The 19,369-nt window shown below is 48.7% G+C and overlaps 1 protein-coding gene across 1 annotated transcript; it reads left to right on the top strand.

The window, feature by feature from the left end:
- The first annotated feature begins 7,711 nt into the window (after positions 1–7,711).
- CENPM (centromere protein M) lies at positions 7,712–16,686 on the top strand. The gene is made up of 6 exons (XM_051637322.1): positions 7,712–7,805; positions 8,063–8,142; positions 11,825–11,923; positions 12,974–13,053; positions 14,772–14,863; positions 15,612–16,686. Exons 1-6 carry the CDS (start codon positions 7,749–7,751, stop codon positions 15,735–15,737), a joined length of 534 nt encoding a protein of 177 aa, XP_051493282.1. The 5' UTR covers positions 7,712–7,748; the 3' UTR covers positions 15,738–16,686.
- The last annotated feature ends 2,683 nt before the right edge of the window (positions 16,687–19,369 follow it).

Raw genomic sequence — 19,369 nt, 5'->3', positions numbered from 1 at the left:
GAGGGATGCTCTCCCTCCTCCCGCACCATCCGCAGCCCGGGATGCCGCGGCGGAGGACCGGCTCTCCACCCGGATGAGAAGAAAGGATGGGACTGAGGAGGAGGAGAAATGCTGGAGGAGACGTGTGTGAGCTCGTGCTGATGGGGATTCATGGGATATTAAGACTTCTCAGATTTGCCAGTGTGCCCGACCCAAGGCGCTGGGGGCTGGTGGCTTGTCAGCAGCGGGGTGGAGGCAGAGAGAGAGGGGTGGAAAAGGAGGGAGGTTCCTACTCGTTTTAGGGGTTTTATGCAAAAATAAAATGATCAACACTTTTCCCAAAAATATTTTACAGCAGAAAACGGAACCAAAATTGCTGTAATGTTTTTGTTTTCAGTGAAATATCTCATTTCCTGAATGCATGTCTGGCTCTGTCACTGCTGCTGCTGAGAGAAGCAGGCTGGTTAAAACAGCTTCAGCTTTTCAGCAGCACAGAAATAGGAACAACCAAACTCTCTTGGGTTTTTTTGGTTGCTTTTTGTTTGTTTGTTTCAGTACACAGTGAAATTTTCACTGTGATACAGAAGTCGTTTAACACAAAAATGTTGTAACAAAACCAAACAACTGGCTCCAGCTCTGAGAGCTGCCTGCTCTCCTGCCTGCACTCTCCAGCCCTGACCACTTAGTTTCTGACACCTATAGCCCTGCAGACTTGCCAAGAGAGGTGCTTGTCGAGGTTTGCAGGGCTAATAAAAGCCACCAAAACATCTAAGCTCTGAATTTGTGCCCACTGCATGCCTATGCCCCCGGAGCCAAGAAGTGGAGGATTTGGCTTCCCAGTAGATTGTGTTTCAGGCACAATTGGGTTTGTCCCCTCCCCAAGCCAACCTGTGGACAGTGACAGAGTCAATGTGCACTTGCTGGCTCCAAAGGTAATGCACCCAAGTGGTTCATCACCAGGCCTGCTCTGGGGTTTCATCCACTGGCACAGAGACAGGGCTGTGCTGGGAGCCATGGGGTCTGGCTGGTGTGTTCCATTACTACCTCCTTGTCCTCTTTTTGTCCTCCTGAGCCCCACTTCTACTTGGTACAGCTTTGGAATCGCTTAGAAGCATTGAGCATAGCCTTGGGATTCTCCTGTATCCAGCAGCATATCTGCATGGAGGACCAGATCCATTAGGATCTGCTTCTTGGTTTGCTCCAGCGAGGTGGGCACTCCAGGTGATTGCCATGTCCCTCCAGAGAGCAGCCTGCAACCCCACCTTAATTTTAACTTCACTGAAGTTCAGCCATGATACCTACCTTAACCACCATCAGCACAGTAACTGTTTCACTTATCCCATTGCAGAGGGAGGAAAACACAAGCCTCACAGTTTTGACTGTACTGGGAGAGAAACACATTGTTTGGACAAACCAAGAGCCAATCAAATTAAAAAAAAAATAATAATGTTGAAAGGATATTGTATGTTGTGTTCCCAGAGGAAACCCTAAGGGCAGACAAAGACCCAGTACATTTGAGAGAACAGAAAAGAAACTACTTTCCAGATGTGCAAAGAAAATGAGAGGGAGTTTGGTGGTGGCTGGCACAAGGCAAGACACTATTCATTTCTCCAGGAGACTGGTCAGTGCCAGAGCCACAGGCCAGCCTAGTAGGGACTGCTGGGTCAGGTGTCCTCAAGTACACCATGCCAAAATGCGGAAGATCCCCTCCATCCCCAGCCAACCATCCCAGCTGTCTGTCATGGGTCACGCCAGGGGGACACCAGAGCCAGTGTGTGTCCATTGGGGTACAACTTCTCCCCAGGTTTAAGCTCCAGCTTAATGCTAAAATGCTGCTCATGCAGCCAAAACCCCAGAACAGTGATAGTTTTGTCTCATGGGGTCATTCCCCCCCCCCCTCCTTACTCACTTCCCTGCCCTTGTAAGGACTGGGAGGGCACTGCAAGGAGTAGGGTTCACCTCTTTCTGCAGCCACCACTGCATCAGTGGGTTTGTGCATATCATAACACAGCAGCCTCACTTGCTTCAAGCAGAACTCCCCAAGCTGAGTTTGAAGCACCCTTGGAAGCAGCAGGAAATGAGGACAGGGCCTTGTGCTGCTGAAGCTGGGGAAGCATTCACAGAGCCCCTGCCCTGAGGTGGCCTCTGAAGCTGCGGCAGCTGCTGGCTGCCTGTGACAGGGCTTTCAGGTGCTGTCACATCCTTTGGTTTCCAACAAGAGCTGTGGCGTCAAGATGGCTCCAGGCATCAACGTGCCATGTATAACTTGAACCACATGGAAATGCTTCAGCTGCATTTCAGCTTTCACTATGAATAAGGCCACCACCTCCCACTCAGCATCTTCTAGGCATAAGCACATACATATCATCCTGCTGTGTGCCTGGAGGTGCTTCCAGGCCCTTCCACCTGGCTTGGAGGAAGCCCCTGAGTGCACAAATGAGCCCCCCCAGATCCCTTCACCCCAGGATACCTGCCCACCACCAACTCTCCAACTCCCTCCATATCTCTGGGCAGCCACAAAGTCACCTGATAATGAAGGTGACCATGGGGTTGGATTTGATGTGAGAGGGCCACCTAGCCAGAGTAGAAAGCATTAAATCCTTTTCAGACAAAAGTCCTGGCTGGAGAAAGAGGAGATGGTTGGTCAGCCTCAGGCACATGCTTTCTGCTTGTAGCATGCCCTTAAATCACAGCATGAACAACATACTGAGGTTGGCTTAATCCGTAGCCTGATTAAGTGTCTCCTTGCTGTTCTTTAGTGTTCTGTAGGATTTTTTCAGCATCTATTGATATGATCAGACACAAGTCTCTGCCTGTCTTTAAGGCAACATCAATCTCCCAAATACTGCTCTCTCAAGGTAAATAGAAGCATGGGAAAAGATGGACTTCATCAAACTAGCCTCTCCCAAGGTCAGCAGCAGAGGTCAAAACTCCAGCAAGAGTCACGGCAACACTCTCTGCTCAGCTGCTGGAGGTGAGGGAGTTGCTGCAGGATGTAGAAGGCACTGTGGATGCATGACAGGACATCAGTTGGATACCTGGTTGGGAAAGCAGACTACTCCCATAACTTACCTTAGCTATAGCCATGAGCACTAGGTAGAAAACACTGACTAATTTGACTTACCTATTGACATCCTATTAGCATATTAATGAATATTAGCATACTAAAATACCCATCCATAGGCTAGAGGGACCCCTACTAACAAAAAGCCTCCTACCCTTTGAGCTTGAATGGTGAAATTTTTAAGCACTGTGACTTAAACAGAAGTGAAAAACTAGTTAACCAGTCATGTATATGAATGATAGAATATAGAGATAAAGTAATTTTACATGTTTCTGTGTATAAAAGGATCCCCTGTGTTTCAGGAAGCTGAGCCAGCTTTGTGGAATACCACCTGGCTCTCTTTTCTGTGCAGAACTGGAAATTAAAGCAAATATCTCAAATCTGTGTGTGGATCAGCTTATTGCACAGGGGGTGACAGACTCCACTATCTGGGACAACACCTGGAGGTCTGAGAGCAGGTGCTGAGACAACTGGGACCAAGCTGGGGTCAGCTTTTCTTCTGAGACCACCTCCAAAGCCTGTCTCCACCATTCTTCTGGCTACTCAGGGAGAACAGAGAGAGAAATCAGAGAGAAAATATCCTGATATCCAGCCACCAACCTGCTAGATGAAGCACGCAGCAAACTGGCCGAGGATACATGAGGGCAACGTATGTTGTACAACATTTTTTATAGTGGCAGGACTCCTGTCCTGCTGCAGCAGTGACAGCACCATTGCCACAGAGTATGGGTGATGAGAAGGCCAAGTCCCACTGATGCTAACTGCCTTAATTGGTAGCACCAGAGCATCTTCACATGGGCTACATCACACAATTTTGGGAATGGTCTGTGCTGCTGCAGCCATATACAAGGGCCTACAGAGTAAAATCGGGAGCTTTCCCTCTCAGTATCCTGCCCTTCTGCCTGTGCTGAGGGCCAGGGCACTGACACACCTGTTTCAGCTCTTCTGCACTGCTTGGAAGCTAAGATGGACTCATTATTCTCACTTTGAAAGCTGGAGGTGGGGTGGAGAGAGGTGAAACAGCCTGACACAGTCAGGCAGTGATATGTAAAATACACCACAGCCTCCAAAACCAACAGTGTCTTGTCCCTCTCCCCTCTCTCCTTGCCAAGCTGTAGCTCCAGACAGGAGCCGCAGGCACATTGCCAGCCCAAGCCCCTCCCTCCTTATGCCATTGTCTACCATGAGAAACAGCTCTTAAATGTTACCCTTTGACATTAAATCTGCTATAGACCCCTTGGCCCACGGGAAAATAAGCCAACAAGGCTGCTGGACAAGGAGCCCTCTTCTCCTCCCTGGTTCCTCACGGAGCAGAGCTTGCTCTGCAGGCTTTGCATCCCCCACAGAACATCCCTGCTGCATTTCACAGAGGAAGAAAAGCAAACTCAATCTGCCTGGCACAGCTCGCTGTGCCAACTGTCATGCAAAGGCTTTGTATCCCAGGAGGAAACTGGCTGTGCCAAAGCCTGGACTTTCAGGCAGGTCCCATCAGCACTACCCCTGTGTCTCTTTCAGGTGGGTTGTGAACCCGATGGACCTTTGTTCATAAGGGACTATGGGGGAGGTGTCCACCCAGAGAAAGGCCACAGTGAAGGTGGGGCACATGGAAAAGGGAGAGGTGAAAAATTCTGTGTTCCCATGGGAAGGCGGGGGTCAGCCCTGCAGAGGGAAGTCTGCCAAAGGATGGACAAGAAACCTGCTGGGGACAAAGAAAAAGAACAATGAGCTTGGTGGTAGCTCATCTGGACCCAGTGAACCTCAACAGACACCAGTGTTGTGAGAAGCCTGCAGTGACATGGGACAGTGAGTATGTCCCCAACCAGACAATGAAGCCACCCAGTTCTTTCTGCAGGGCCAGAGGGAAGGCAACAGGGAGTAGCAGGATGCAGAAAGAGAGCAAACACATTTTAGGTGGGTGCCAGAGCTTTTAACATATTTTACACCATCAGCAGAGTAATTGCTCCCTGTGTCCCCCCAGCCTGGGAGCTGGCTCTTGTTATTAATTGCATCTGGCTGCCTCTCATCTCTAGGACATGTCTGCCCTGGATTCGTCCTCCCTTCCCCCCACCTAACTCAACAACAACCAGAAATATCCCATAATCTCTTCTGCTTCACCTGCAATTTGTCTCATGCTGGCAACGAGCAGAACCGTCTGCCTTTGTCAAGATCAAAAAAGCCACAGCAGCCATGTGATGTCAGCTTACATCAAACCTCCCCTCCCTCCCCTCCATCTCCCCTCTCCAGCTCACTGCAGAGAGGGAGACGTCTTCATCTTCCTGAGACCCTCTTTCCCCACTGGCACGTCTCCTGCCATTCAGAGGTGCCATAGCCAAAGAGGCAGGGAGAGCCAGCCCCAGCACTCCACACTGAGCTGGAGCCAAACTCAGGGATGAAGTAAAGAGCAGGAGATGCAGCAAGGAGGACCACAGGCCACCAAGGGACATTGGACCTTCAAGGGCTTTACGTCACTGCACATCATCATCTCACTCTGACCTTGGAGTGAGAAAAGCTCAGCCAATCTCCATAACTGCAGTGCTTCTGCCTGTATCTTGGGCAGGGGAGGGGAAAAGGTGCCCAGAAAGGGGTGGGACAGAAGCTGGGGCTGCTGGAGCTGCTGCAAAACCTTGCACAGAACAATTTGGTGTGCAAAGTCGGGCACTGCAGCTGTTCATCATTACAGAAATCCCCTTCCCTGGAGTTCTATCAAGCAGTCTTTATAGTATGAAAACGTTCTAAATTTGTTAACATTTATTTGTTCACGTTATATTCGGCAATGTAGGTAATAGTGGAATTTTACTGGGGACTTCAGTGTTGCTCAGCGTTGAGCAACTAGCGGGCATCAGCTCATCACAAGGGTCAGAAGGACAGTCTGGCCCTGGAAACAAGTGCTTCTTGGGAGCTTAGGGCTGTCCGTGATACTCCTGGACAGCCAAGGCGAGGCCAGCATCCTGCCCCTTTCACACCCCTTAGGAACCCTAGTGTGGAGAATAGCCATGGGAAAAGAAAAAGGGCCTCCTCAATCTGTAAGGGAGTAGACAAAACAATAGGAGAGCAGCTAAGGGCCAGGGCTTGCTGTGAGCAGCACCGTGAATGTTGACAAAAACTAGAACACTGCTTATCGTGTGCTCAGTGTGTGATCGGCTACATCCTGGGAATCCAAGGTCTGTGTATGTGCCAAGGAGCAGGTGTGAGTGTTCTTTACCCCTGCTGCTCTTCTCAGTTCCCACTTTAAAAGTATATAAGGGAACATTTTCTAAGAATAAATGATTCCATGGCTTCTCACCCTGGAGTCCGTGTCTTAACCACCACACCCTAGAGCCTGCTCTAGTGCCACCGACAAGTGCCCCTGGCATGACTGACCCCTGGGATGCCTGGATGCTGCAGGAATCATAGAATCATAGAATACAAGGTTGGAAGGGACCTCAAGGATCAGCTGGTCCAACCTTTCTCAGAGACAGCATGATCTAGACAAGATGGCCCAGCACCCTCTCCAGCTGAATCTGAAAAATGTCTGAAGTTGGGGAATCCACCACTCCCCTGGGGAGATTATTCCAATGGCTGGTTGATCTCATTGTGAAAATTCTTCCTCTTGTGTCCAATCAGAATCTACCTAGGAGTAACTTGAACCTATTGCCCCTTGTCTCTTCCATGTGAGTCCTTGTGAAAAAGAAGTCTCCATCTTCTTGGTAACTGCATGTCAAGTTCTGGAACACGGTGATGAGGTCTCCCCTAAGCCGCCTTTTCACCAGGCTGAACAAACCCACTTCTCTCAGCCTTTCCTTCTACAGCAGGCTGCCCAGTCCTTGGATTATCTTTGTGGCTGTTCTCTGGAACCTCTCCAGCCTCTCACCATCTGTTTTGTGTAGTGGGGACCAGAACTGAACACAGTATTCCAAGTGTGGCCTGACAAGTGCTGAGTAGAGTGAGATGATGACTTCTTTATCTCTGCTGGTGATGCCCTTGATGCAACCTAGCATCCTGTTGGCTTTCCTTGCTGCTAGCACACTGTTCACTCATTCTGAGCTTGCTGTCCATCACGACCCCCAGGTCCCTTTTCACAGGGCTGCCCTCCAGGCAGGTAGATCCCAGCCTGTGCTGCGCTCCTGGGTTATGTCTGCCAGGTCCAAGACCGTACGCTTGTCTTTGCTGAACTTCTTAAGGCTCTCGTTAGCCGACTTTTCCATGTCTCGCTGCAGGGTGGCTCTCCCTTCCCAAGTGTCCGCTTCCCCGCTCGGTTTGGCACCATCCACAAATTTCGCCGGGCTGTGTACACGCGATCCCGCCATCCAGATCACTGAGGAAGATATCAAACAGCCTTGCGCCCAACACCGATCCCTGGGGGGTTGCTGGCAGGCTGCCACTTGGACGAGCAGCGAGGCAGGTACCGCCCGCCCCGCCCCGCCGCGCCGCGGGGCTGGGCTCCGCAGCGCCCCCTGCCGCCCGCCCCGCCGCAGCGCCCCCCGCCGCAGCGCCCCGCCGCAGCGCCCCCCGCCGCAGCGCCCCCTGCCGCCCGCCCCGCCGCAGCGCCCCCCGCCGCAGCGCCCCCTGCTGCCCGCAGCGCCGCAGCGCCCCCTGCCGCCCGCCCCGCCGCAGCGCCCCCCGCCGCCCGCCCCGCCGCCCGCCGGGCCCAGCGCGCCGGCGCGCCCGAGGCCCCGCCCGCCCCTCCCGTGAGGCGCGGCGGGCGGCGGTTTCAATCCGGGCGGGCATGGCGGTGCTGCGGCCTTTCGACAAGCTCCCGGCGCTCAACTCCGCCGCCTTGCTGGTAGGTCTGCCCTCGCAGCGCCCTCCCGGGGCCCAGCCCTGCGGGTCGCGCCCGTCTCTGCCGCGCCCTGGGCCGCGCCGTAGGGGTGGCGGTCGTGGCGGCGCCCCCTCCCCACCCTCCCCCCCGCCCCGCGGGGGCTGGGCCGCCCGGCTGCCACAGGCAAGTGAGGCCCGCGGGGCTGCTGGCCCAGGCCCCGGTGCGGCGCCGGGGAGCGGCCCCCTCGCGTCTGACCCTGCTCTCCCCTCCTCTCCGCCCAGCTGGTGGGTACGGATGAAGAGCTGCAGCAGAAGCTGGCGCAGGAGATCCTCCGAGAGAAGAAGAGCTTCAAGATCAGCATGTGAGTGGTGGGGAGGGGCTGTGCTGCCTGCGGCGTCCGACCGTGACCCTGACAAGTCCTTAACTAAACCATGTCCCTCAGTACTGTGTCTATACGACTCTTAAATACCTCCAGGGATGGCCTGTTCCAATGCCTGATAACCCTTTTGGGGAAGAAATTCTTCCTAGCATCCAATCGAAACCTCCCTTGGTGCACCTTGAGGCCATTACCTCTTGTTCCATCACCTGTACCTTCATTGAACAGACCAATCGCCACCTCTTTACAGCCTCCTTTCAGGTAGCTGTAGAGAGCAATAAGGTCTCCCCTCAGCCTCCCTTTCTCTAGGTTAAACAACCCCGGCTCCCTCAGCCACTTCTGGTAAGACTCGTGCTCCAACCCCTTCATCAGCTTCGTTGCCCTTCTCCGGACACGCTCTGTTGGCTCAATGTCCTTTCTCTAGTGAGGGACCCAAACCTGAGCACAGTGCTCGAGGTGCGGCCTCGCCGGTGCAGGGGATCGTGCAGGGTCGGTCACTCTGCTGCCTTCTCCAAGAGATGGAGCCAGAGCTCCACGTGACGGAGCGAAGAGAGCGGCGGTGATGCCATTTCGCTCGGCTCCTGCTCCAGGAATGCCCGCCCCGAAACCTCTTACAAACGCCGCTTCTGCTCAAATGGCGGTAGCTGGAACTGCAGGGCGTTCCCTTCTAAGGAAGAGCTTGCTCTTGCCAGCGCTGGCGTGCCCGGCTGCTGAGATGTGGCTGGCACCTGCGGGAGGGGACACTGCTCTGCCTTCAGGGCAGGCAATTCGGGCGTGATTAGAAACAGAGGTAGAAATAATTCTCGCATTCATCGTGCGCACTATGCACAAAGCGTTGCCCTTTGCCTCTTCTGCCGGTGTTTGATACATAAATTGCAAGGGTGTGAGAGGAGCACAGATTTTTAATTTTTTTTTTTCCCCTATCTTGAGAGAGATGTGTGCAGGAATTAAACATCCTGGGTCAAATGGGGACAAGTACAATGCCTGAAAGCAAACAGGTTTTCCTGAAAGATGTCGATTTCTTTTGGTGCTCTTCATAGCTGTTTTCTGGTTTTTATGCATGTGTGTGCTTTTCCTTCTCAAGCTATTGAGATGCTTTTGGAATTTTAGCTTTAGCTGCATGACAAGACCTGTCTTAAAAGCTCGATTAACTGTTTTTATGGTATAATGTCCTTGACAGCTCTCTTGCCAAGATTAAATGGGTTTAGTCAGCTCTTCAGAAGTTTTTTGTGTTATTTTGCTGCTGTAACCTGAGACTATGCACTAAAGGCAAATCCAAGCTAATGTTCTACTAGTCAGTGAGATGACTGTATTGCTTTGATCATGGCATCTTGGATGTTTGTGCTAATTAATAGTAAATTAATTACCCAGTTTTCAGTGAAAATCCTGCAGCCTCTGCTGAGCTGTGGAGTGCCATTACTAGATAGAAGAATCACAGAATGGTTAAGGTTGGAAGGGACCTTAAAGATCATCAGGTTCCAACCTCCCTGCCATAAGCAGAGACGACTCACACTAAACCAGGTTGCACAAGGACTCATCCAACCTGGCCTTAAACATCTCCATAGAGGGAGCATCTGTAACATCCCTGGGCAACCTATTCTAGTGCCTTACTACCCTCATGATGAAGAATTTCTTCCTTATATATAACTTAAATCTCCCCTCTTTCAGTTTAAAACCATTATCCTTGTCCTATCACTGTTCTCTCTGGTGAAAAGCCCCTCCCCAGCTTTCCTGTAGGCCTCTTTCAAGTAGTGGAAGGTGCTATAAGGTCTCCCTGGAGTCTTTCTCTTCTCCAGGCTGAATAGCCCCAAATTTCTCAGCCTGTCCTTGTAGCAGAGATGATGCTGCCTGGTGCTCAAGGCCCTCAGTGTCCAGAGGGATGGCAGCTGTTGGAATGGTCAAACACCTGACTGGGACAGCTGGAGAGCGATGGTTTCCTCTCACAGTGAGACTGCAGGCCTTGGAGCAGCACAGGGAGTGAGGGATGGTGGCTGTTGGAGCAGCTGAGAGGTTAGATGCCTTGCTGGGATGGCTGAGTCTTGGTGGTTTCAATTCAGAGGACTCTGTCCTCCGCCCTGCAAGACATGGAGAGCTGAGCTCTGAGGCTTCACAGCAACACCGGATGCCTACTGGTACTATAGCTGGGTAACTACCCAAAGGCATTGAAACTTATGCTCTACTACAGAGCAAGATAAGTCCCTGCACTGGTATCACTAGGGAAGCAGCAGTCCATGACATTATTTTTTTCCCCTCACTATGTTTCTTTGGGATTATACAGATTACAAACAAGTATGGTATCTAGTCTGGCAAGTCTACCTGCCAGATACAGCATCTGGAAGAATTGAAGAGCTGGGGTTTTGTGCCTCTTTTCACTAGGAGCTTCTGCAGTGCATAGCTGGCATCCTCTGGTGATGTTGGTTTAAATACAGTAGGATTCCAAATCATGGACTTTTTTTTGGGTGTTTGTTTTCCCAGAAAGTGGTATCTGGTACTTTCATGTCCCCACAACTTCTTCCTAAATTTCACCCTAAGCGTATAAGCTTGTTTGTGTTGCAGCGTCTCCTTCAAGCACACTTTGCTGATATCTTGTGTTTCAGAATGCTTTTGTTAAATCATAACTTCCTTATTTATAGGAAGCAAAACACCTTTATTTGGAGACTGGCAGGCAAAGCTACAAACTGCTTATGACTAATAGAAGGGAACGTGTACTGTGGTCTGTGAAGTCCTTAAGATTCAAATGCTAGAAGTAGTATTGCCCAAGGAGACAAAAATCAGTGTTTCTCTCTTGGCTTCCAGAGAGGGGGTGGATTGGGACCGAGACTGAAATTCTGAGATTTTTGGTTTTCCAATCTGCCTTTCAGGTGATCTTCCAAAAATATGGTGCTGTTAATATTCTCCCCTGAGGAATGCCCAGATAAGCACTACTGAAGCCTTTTGTTTTTCCTTTTGTAGTAGGAAGAGACACAAAAAAATCCCTTCCCTGTAATTCTTCTTCCAACAGCTGTATCAGCAGTGGTAGTACTGTGTAGAAGCACACCTAAGCTAACCTAGTAAGTCCCACCCCAGTGGAAGTGATAAAAAAGGGGTAATGATTTAGTAGAAGCTCTTTCTGAGTTATTTCGTCTATAAAGCTACACTAGTGATGCATTTTTGGTTCAAGGTTTCGTGCATACAACACACCTTTCTCTAACACAAACACCTGCAGAGAGCCTCTTCTGTGTGAGCACTTGAGTAGTGTCTCTGGAATGTTACGGGAAAGCACTAACATTTTAATTGAAACTTGGCAGCAAAATACACCACTAAAGCACTGGGATTCACTTTGGTGGAAAAAAACCCTTTCTTCTTAACAATTAAATAAAATTACTGCCATGCAGATCTGTGCAGAGAAAATGTTCCTGAGAGCCTTATTATGCTCTAATAAGCTTCCCATTATAAACAACCTTGTCTAGCAAGTATCACTGTGGCTGTCAGCAACTGTGAGTAGGCTTAACAGATGAGAATACCACATAAAGAATCACAGTGTCTCTTCAGTGCCCACATATTTAGTAATTAGCAGGTTTCCTGGTAACTTGCTACATGGTAAACTGCAGTGGTTATATGCTTAGGATTAAGTGGATACTGCCTTGCCAAACTCTTTGTTTAAACTGGTAATTTTATTATCTTTCAGTCACCTGGCTACATCCCTCCCCTTACCTTCAGAGAGGGATCACCTTCGGCCCAGGATTGATCTGCTTGTGTTTATGATTGACATCAAGAGCAAGTACAGGTAAAAGAAGGGCAAAAATATGAGAGGGGAAACTGATACCTGCTTTGGATTGATGGCTAAATCTACATTTTTACTGAGTCAGAATTGCTGAATAGTAGATTACAAATCCAAGACTTGCTGTGGTGTGAGAGCTCAGTAACACATACAGTGGTTTTCTGACCTCCAGCAATGGGTTAGGACTGGACTGCTCTGTCCAATAACATGCCTGCTTTGCACTAAGCTGCCATAGCAGGGAAGGCAGAATTTATTCCTGGATCCAGGCATGGGATGGTATGAAGTGAGCTTTGGAAAGAAGCTCTCTGTAAAATGAGATGGAAACAACAGTGATGCTGTTAAGTTCTGTACTGTGCAGGTGGCTGATGCTCCATGGCTGATGGCAGTGCTGCCTAATAACCAGCCAGTTGCTGCGTCTGTATCCCCAGTCCACTGATACTGCTGGTCAAGTGGGATCAGCACTATGGATGTCTGTAGGCAAGAGAAAGGTCTGCAGGGATTGATCCCTTTTCTCTCATCTTGTGCTCATCTTTGTAGAAATGATATTTGTGTCCCCAGGCCATAAGTAAAGACTTGCTAAGGCACAAAAGTCAGCATTTTATTACTTTACTTGTGACTGATGATCCTGGGCTCTCATTTACCAAAAATGACAGGCCCAGCTGCATACTTACAGCACAGATGGTGCTGCAGAAATGTGTGGGCTAGCTCTTCTGAAAGAGTCGAAGTAGTGCTGAAGTCTTGTTGGATGTTAATGAATTCAGATGCTTAGTGTCTGCAAATCACAGAGGACACTGTTCAAACCAAGTCTAACTGTTGAGTCTTGGGTAGAAAGGATATGTTATGGATTATTGAACAGCTGTGGGTATTAAAGAGGCCTCTACTGCCGTGCTTTGATCATAGAGCATAATTCTGCTGGCTCACAGATCAGCAGATGTTAACATCACTGGTTTTCTAATTGTGCTTCTGAAAGTTATTCTAAAAGTTATTCCCTTTGTCCTTATGCTGCCCTGGTTTTTACCTCCCTGTCCAACTGGATTGTCTGTGCTTTTCTGACAGCTTAAAGAATGTTGAAGATTCCCTAGCTTATGTGGATGCCAGCTTCTTCCTGGGGAAAGTGTACTTTCTTGTCACTGGGGGTACGTATGACATCTGCCCTCTTCCTCCTCTCCAAGCAACCCGACTCGCTGTTGCTTTCCTTAAAACAGGGCAGTGACTGAACTTGAAACAAAAGAGAGGGAACCAGTGGCTTTGTCAAAAGCTTTGTTTAAATTATATCTGAACTCATCTTCCTTTAAAAATAATTTTCTTGGATAAAACATAGTTCTCGTCTCTCACGTTCGCTTGCTTTCTCTTTTTTTTGTGTATGTCAGCCAGACCTCTCTTCTCTATCCCTAATCCCTGATGATGATTTATTTTTTTTTTCCTGTGGCACTGCAGAAGTCTGTTCTATCTGCTTTTGCAGATCTCTCTTAATGATAATCTTAATGAGCAGTGAGTAGCACATGATGCTGTGGTAATAAAATGAATCTAAATGGATGAGCTACTAAACTAGTAAGTATAGTTGTAGTAGCAGACTGGTATCCCTGCTGTGTGCTGTCTGGCTCCACTGGGCCTTTCATCTTTCTCCCTGCCCCTCCACACCTCCCTCCACCTACCCCAAAAGTGGAGGAGGGTACTTTCATAGAAACATCAAGGCTGGAAAAGACCTTCAAGATCAAGTCCAACTGTCGTCCCTACAACCCTTAACTGTTAACCTATCTCCCAAAACACTATGTCCACCCATTTTTTTAACACCTCCAGAGATGGTGCCTCCACCACCTCCCCAGGCAGCTTGTTCCAATGCCTCACCACTCTTTCTGTGAAGAATTTTTTCCTGATAGCCAATCTTAACCTCCCTTGGTGCAACTTGGCCCCATTTCCTCTTGTCCTATTGCTAGTCACTAGGGAGAAGAGGCCAACACCCACCTCCCTACATCGTCGTTTCAGGCACTTGTAGAGAGCAATGAGGTCTCCCCTCAGCCTCCTCTTCTTGAGGCTGAACAGTCCCAGCTCCCTCAGCCTCTCTTCATAAGGCCTGTTCTCCAGACCACTAATCAGCCTGGTTGCCCTTCTACACCCTCTCCAGCACCTCAATGTCCTTCCTATACTGTGGTGCCCAAAACTGCGCACAGTGCTTGAGGTGCAGCTTCACCAAGGCTGAGTAGAGGGGCAGGATCACCTCCATGGTCCTGCTGGTCACGTTATCTCTGATGCAGGCCAGGATGCCTTTGGCCTTCTCTGTCAATCAACACCCCCAGGTCCCTCTCTGCTGGGCAGCTCTCCAGCCACCCCACCCCAACCATACCTTCCCTACTTCAGCTCTGAGGAAACAGAGGGGCCAGCCTCTACTGCTCAGGGTTGAAATAGAGGTGCTGTGTCCCTGGAATTTGAGGGTCAGGAGAGCAAATTCTGGGCTGGAATAGTGTCTTGGTGTAGTCTTGTGCTGTGGCTCTCCTGGTAGAGTGAAGTCCTCAGAGACATCACTCTGATACCACATGAGCCAGGAGGGCTTCTGATTAATGGCTAGAAGATTCCGCCCCGCTGATAGCGTACTGGTCCCTTATCCAAAATGTTACTGTTGCAGCACTGGGTAATGTGGCGATACTGTTCCTGCTGTCAGTATTATGAACCACTTCTGTGCTGATTCCGTTGGGAATCTCATACCATTCTGTTTGTATTGCTCACTCTTGCCTTACCTTCTATGGTGCTCTCAAAATTAGGTCTGGTTGGTTTTGTGAATGTGGAATTTCCCAGTACTTTTTCTTCACTGAATGTTGATAATGGGGCTCGTAATGTGGGAAAACTTTTTCTCTAGTTGGCAGGGTGAATTCCTGCAGCGTGGAGATGAATGCCATCTGGAAACTGGGAGAAGCTTACTGCAGTCCTGTGCTATTCTGTGAGTTGGAGGTAAGGTGCTTATTTGGGGCCTGAAGGGATTGGTGAATTCCACCACTCTGTGATCGTTAGGAACATCATTACATTAGCAATAAATATATGTACATGCACTACTGTGTTGCATAACTGTCAGAGACCAGACTTTCTGTAAGAACAGTAGAGGTAGAGGGGCCTGACTGTCCTTGAAATGAGTATTCTAGATTACCTGCTCCTTCCTGTGCTACTTCAAAGTCTCAGGAGGCCAAATCTAAATTAACAAAGACTTCTCTGATATGCAGAGCCTTGGTACACTTGTTCCTTGAGGCATTTTATCTTCCTGGGAGCCCCTGAGCTGTTACTTGCTATGTGACTCTCTTGCCCACGTAATGCTTCGTGTTAGCCAGGCTGTGTGTTGCTTCACAGACTGTTTTGCCATCTGATATGCCCCTCTTTCCAATTACCTGCTCGGTCTGAAAAGCTGGAGGGAGAGTTTGGCATTCAGCCGTAGCACACTTCACTTTTCCGTGAACTTGTTGTTCCACCCTCAGAGGCTGCTTCCCTGCCAGCAGGTAATGTCTGTGCCTTTGGCAGCCCCTTCAGGGTTTTCAGCTGACAATGCTGTACCTTCCCTAGCACTGGGGTAGTAAATGGGCCTCTCTGGGATTTTCCGTAGCTAGCTGCTCTGAACCACACTTTGTGCTTGCTCTGGTTCTTTCTTTTATCACAACACTGCTTTTCTTCTTTTTCTACTGATTAAATAGTTTCTCCCTTTTGCTTCCAGTTGGACGGGGTTCGAGTTGCCACTGCTCAGAGACTTCTCCGAATACTAGAGATCTGTGCTGGTCATGTACCAGGAGTTTCTGCTTTGTCCTTTGGCTTACTGATGAAGAACTCTGCTGATTACTAGCTTCTCATTGTGAGAATTCAGCCACATTCATCAGTTTTTTCACTTCAGGCATTCAAGCTGCCTGCAGTTGGAATCACACTGGGAAGCTTTTTTGCCTGACTCGTCATGACTACTCATCCAGAGCTGTTCCTAGTTGGTAATCTCTCATGAAAGGCTTGATTTGTGTTCAGTGCATAACATCTAGGTGCAGGGGGGGACGCTGGTTTGAATTGGGGATTTCTATCCATGATTCCATCTGAATTCCATTTCTTCATTGGGTTTGAGTTTCATCCACTTTGCCAGTGGCCAGGAGCTATAGGTTTTCCTGAGATAGTATCAGAACAGGCCGGTATCCCAGATGCCACCTGTCACTGTTGAGTATCTTCATTTCAGCATCCCCAAAGTACTGGAGAAAAGGCAGCAGGCTCCTGCTTCCTTTCAGATTAAATCCAGCACCTTGGACTAATGTGAAACCTCACAGCCAGGTTTTGTCTCCCCACCAAGAGGAAAATAGGGAAGGAAGGCTGTCCTGCAGCTTCTAGATAGACTGCAGTTGGCCACTAATGATCCAGCTGTGTGAACATCTGCTCAGTGAAGGGCTCAGTGTTTCTGTGTCTGATACCTAATTGGGGAGGAAGGGCTAACGAAAATAATCTAGCACTCCAGCTTTATTTTACATCTTTAAAGAAATAGGCTCCATCTAGCAAGCTCAGGATAACAAGCAACCCGAGTCTCTCAAGCCCAGGATGACCTTACCAGCCCAGCCTCTGGGGCTGACCAGAGATGAAATACAGCAGACTGGACTACAGCAACATATAGAAAACACATGTTGTCTCTTGGAAGTTGGGCCTATGCTGTGTGTAATCCTGTAACTAACAAGTTCTTATCAGCAGTAATTCATGCCTTATTCTTACTGCAAGTCAGTGTATTTTGGAGTTCTAAGTTAATAAAATGTGTAATATTTGTTGTATGCTCTTTGTTTGGGTATGTAACATGGGCTCTAAAACCTACAAACACCTGCCTCAATTTGCCCTGGCAGTGAGGCTGGTCCTTGCTCACAATTTGAACTTCCAGTTAGTTGGTGGGCTGCAGTCATGGCTTCATCCACGTGGTGGTGGCAAAAGCTTTCCAAACACAATCCTTCCTGTACACTGAGTTGAGCCACTTTCCAGAATACAGTGTTTCTTGAAACGCTGGGAAGTTTCTTATCCAGAATTGCTTGCTGGGTAGAAATGAAGCCACAAGAGACTGTGTTAAGCTTCTCTTTGGTTTGGTTTATTTAATCCCCCATAGTCTTCTTTAGTGTTCCTAGGTGCAGAGCTCTAGCTGTGTGTGCTGTTTTGCTTAGCTTGTTTCTGACATCTGTCTGTGAGCAGGAAAAAGCAGAAAGCAGCACTGCAGGCTTCATCAGCTGTGAGTGTTGGCAGTCCTTGCAAAGACAGCTCAGCAAGCCACAAAGCCTGTATCCTTGCTCAGGGGACACACAAATCCTAGCTCCAGTTGTATTGTTGCTGGCAGGGGAGGGCTAGGATGTTTGTCAGCTGGAACAAAAGGAGATAAGCCATTCAGCTGTGTTATGGTGCCCAAAAGGGCTGGTCTCTGGCTAAAACCCAAAGGAGAAAGATGTGTAAACTCTCATGGCTGTATAAGAAGGATTGGCAGCTTAATGGGCATGCCCTACTTTCAGCTAGCTTAGTGATCCTGAAGGTACTAGGCAGGACTTGGCCACCAGTGAGGGGCAATCATGCTGAGAACCAAGTTTTCTCTCGTGGTTATGCTGTCTCAGCCACGCTCTTGGTTTGGGTCCCTCAAAATAAATTAGACCATGGTTTAGAATAGACTGGTTTCGATTTGCTCTTGATGTGCAGGTGCAGTCTGGGGGAGGGAAAGAAGGGCTGTGGCATGCAACAAGCCAGTCTTTTGTGTCCTCCATGACTGCTGTAAGGTAAGGAGACCCTTCTGTGTCCTCGGTCTCTCTCCAGTTGTCTCTAGTAACTATTGGACTTGGGTAAAATCCCTTTGGCCTCAAGAGTAATTTCACTGAGCTTTCTTAACTGGTGAAAACGAAACTTTCCTTGGTTCACCCAGAATGCTTTGTTGCAACCCACATGTGCTACTGTCCATTCCTGCACCTTCAAAAATGTTTTTTTTTCCATTGCTATGTTTCACATGTGGTATTTCTTTCCTAATGCTTTCAAAGAAACAGAATTCTCTTTGTACTTCCTACAGGTGGCCGAATCGCCGCTGGTACAGAATAAAATCTCGTTCCTTAAGAGCAGCATCTCACTTCACCTTGGGGGTGAATATTTTTCTTACTCTTAGGAAAAAGTCTTTACTAGAACTGGCAGGGGAAGTGGAGCGTATCTAAGAGTATGACACTGTGTCTCAGGTCCATCATGCTTTACAACTGAAAGTAGTTGGACACATCTAAAGCTACAGCTTCAGCTATGTAAATACCTCTAGGAACTGTCAGCTATTAGTTTAGACAGGCCATAACGCTGCCCCTACCAAGGAAGGCAAGGCAGCTGTGGGTATCTGGATGGAGTAGCCAGAGCTAATGTTTGATAAAGGTCTTGTGAAAGTAGTACTTGGATTAGGATCAGAGGCACGGGAGGCCTGAAGCTGAATTAAGGCTAGTGATTCAGGTTCTGTTGTGTTTAAACATTGTGAAAGAGCTTGCCAAGCTGGCTGAAATTTAAACTAGCAGAAATATTTTTGGAGCTACTTGTTTTCCTCTCTCAGTTGCCTCAGTTCCCCATCCCTGTGGAGGTTTACAAGCAGAACTCCTTCTCTCTGGCAAACATACTCATGAACGTTGCTGGTTTGACTCTTTCACTTTGTGGACATGGTTTTTGTCAGCTCTGTCAGCAAAATAAGTGTAAAAGCACTTTCATTAGTATAGAAGGCATTGCACAAGTTGCACTGGTGTAAGCTTTGGACATGAAGTGGGGTTTTTTTGGGTGGAACTGAATGAAGCTGTTTTAGGGTCTCTTTTTTTCACTGCAGTTTGACCCACAGGAGTTTGCCTTCAGTCCAGTCACTTGATGATTTTGTGTCCTCAGCCTGCTAGCCAAGCTGTTCACCGAGGTGTTTCCTGTGAGAGATTTTAGCACCTCTCATCTTGGTTAGTGTTACCTGTTGGGATTATAACTCTCTCTTAGCCCAGATTTTCCAAGGGAAGTTTTTTGTTGTTTTGCTTTTGTTTCTGGCTTTGCCACGCCAACAGTTAAATCAGACCAACTTTAAACATAGCAAGACATGATATGCTTCATTTATACTAACAAGAGAGACACTTCGTTTACTGTTATAGGGCCTATAGTAGAAGATCTTTTTGTCCTGGAACAAAGATCGGAGATAAATTGAGCCTTGGGGATTTATGTGTCCCTCCAAACTTTGAAAGTGGTGGTAGATTCAAGGCCACCTCTAATATTTGCTTTGGGGACTGATTAAAATGGGATGTCTGCTTGCCAAGACTTGCAGTTCAAAGGGGCTGGCTGGCTTAGGTCAGTGGTGGTCATGCTGTGAGAGCTGCTCGGTAGCTTTCGTTGTGACTACTGTCCACAGCAGTGGTGGACATGAAGGGACACCTGATACCTGCTCTTCTGGCAAAAGCAAGGGAGGTGCTTTCTCCTGTGGAGTTTTTAACTTGATTT

The sequence above is a fragment of the Apus apus genome, chromosome 1 (assembly GCF_020740795.1).
Source record: "Apus apus isolate bApuApu2 chromosome 1, bApuApu2.pri.cur, whole genome shotgun sequence".
NCBI classification, from domain to species: Eukaryota; Metazoa; Chordata; class Aves; order Apodiformes; family Apodidae; genus Apus; species Apus apus.
Note: the sequence above shows the minus strand (reverse complement) of the source record. Positions and strands in the feature narration are given on the sequence as shown.

Excerpts from the sequence above, each read along its gene's own strand:
- CENPM (XM_051637322.1), top strand. The coding sequence starts at position 7,749 with ATGGCGGTGCTGCGGCCTTTCGACAAGCTCCCGGCGCTCAACTCCGCC. Across the intron at positions 7,806-8,062 it reads TCAACTCCGCCGCCTTGCTG|CTGGTGGGTACGGATGAAGA; the intron begins GTAGGTCTGCCC and ends CTCTCCGCCCAG. Across the intron at positions 14,864-15,611 it reads TGCTATTCTGTGAGTTGGAG|TTGGACGGGGTTCGAGTTGC; the intron begins GTAAGGTGCTTA and ends TTTTGCTTCCAG.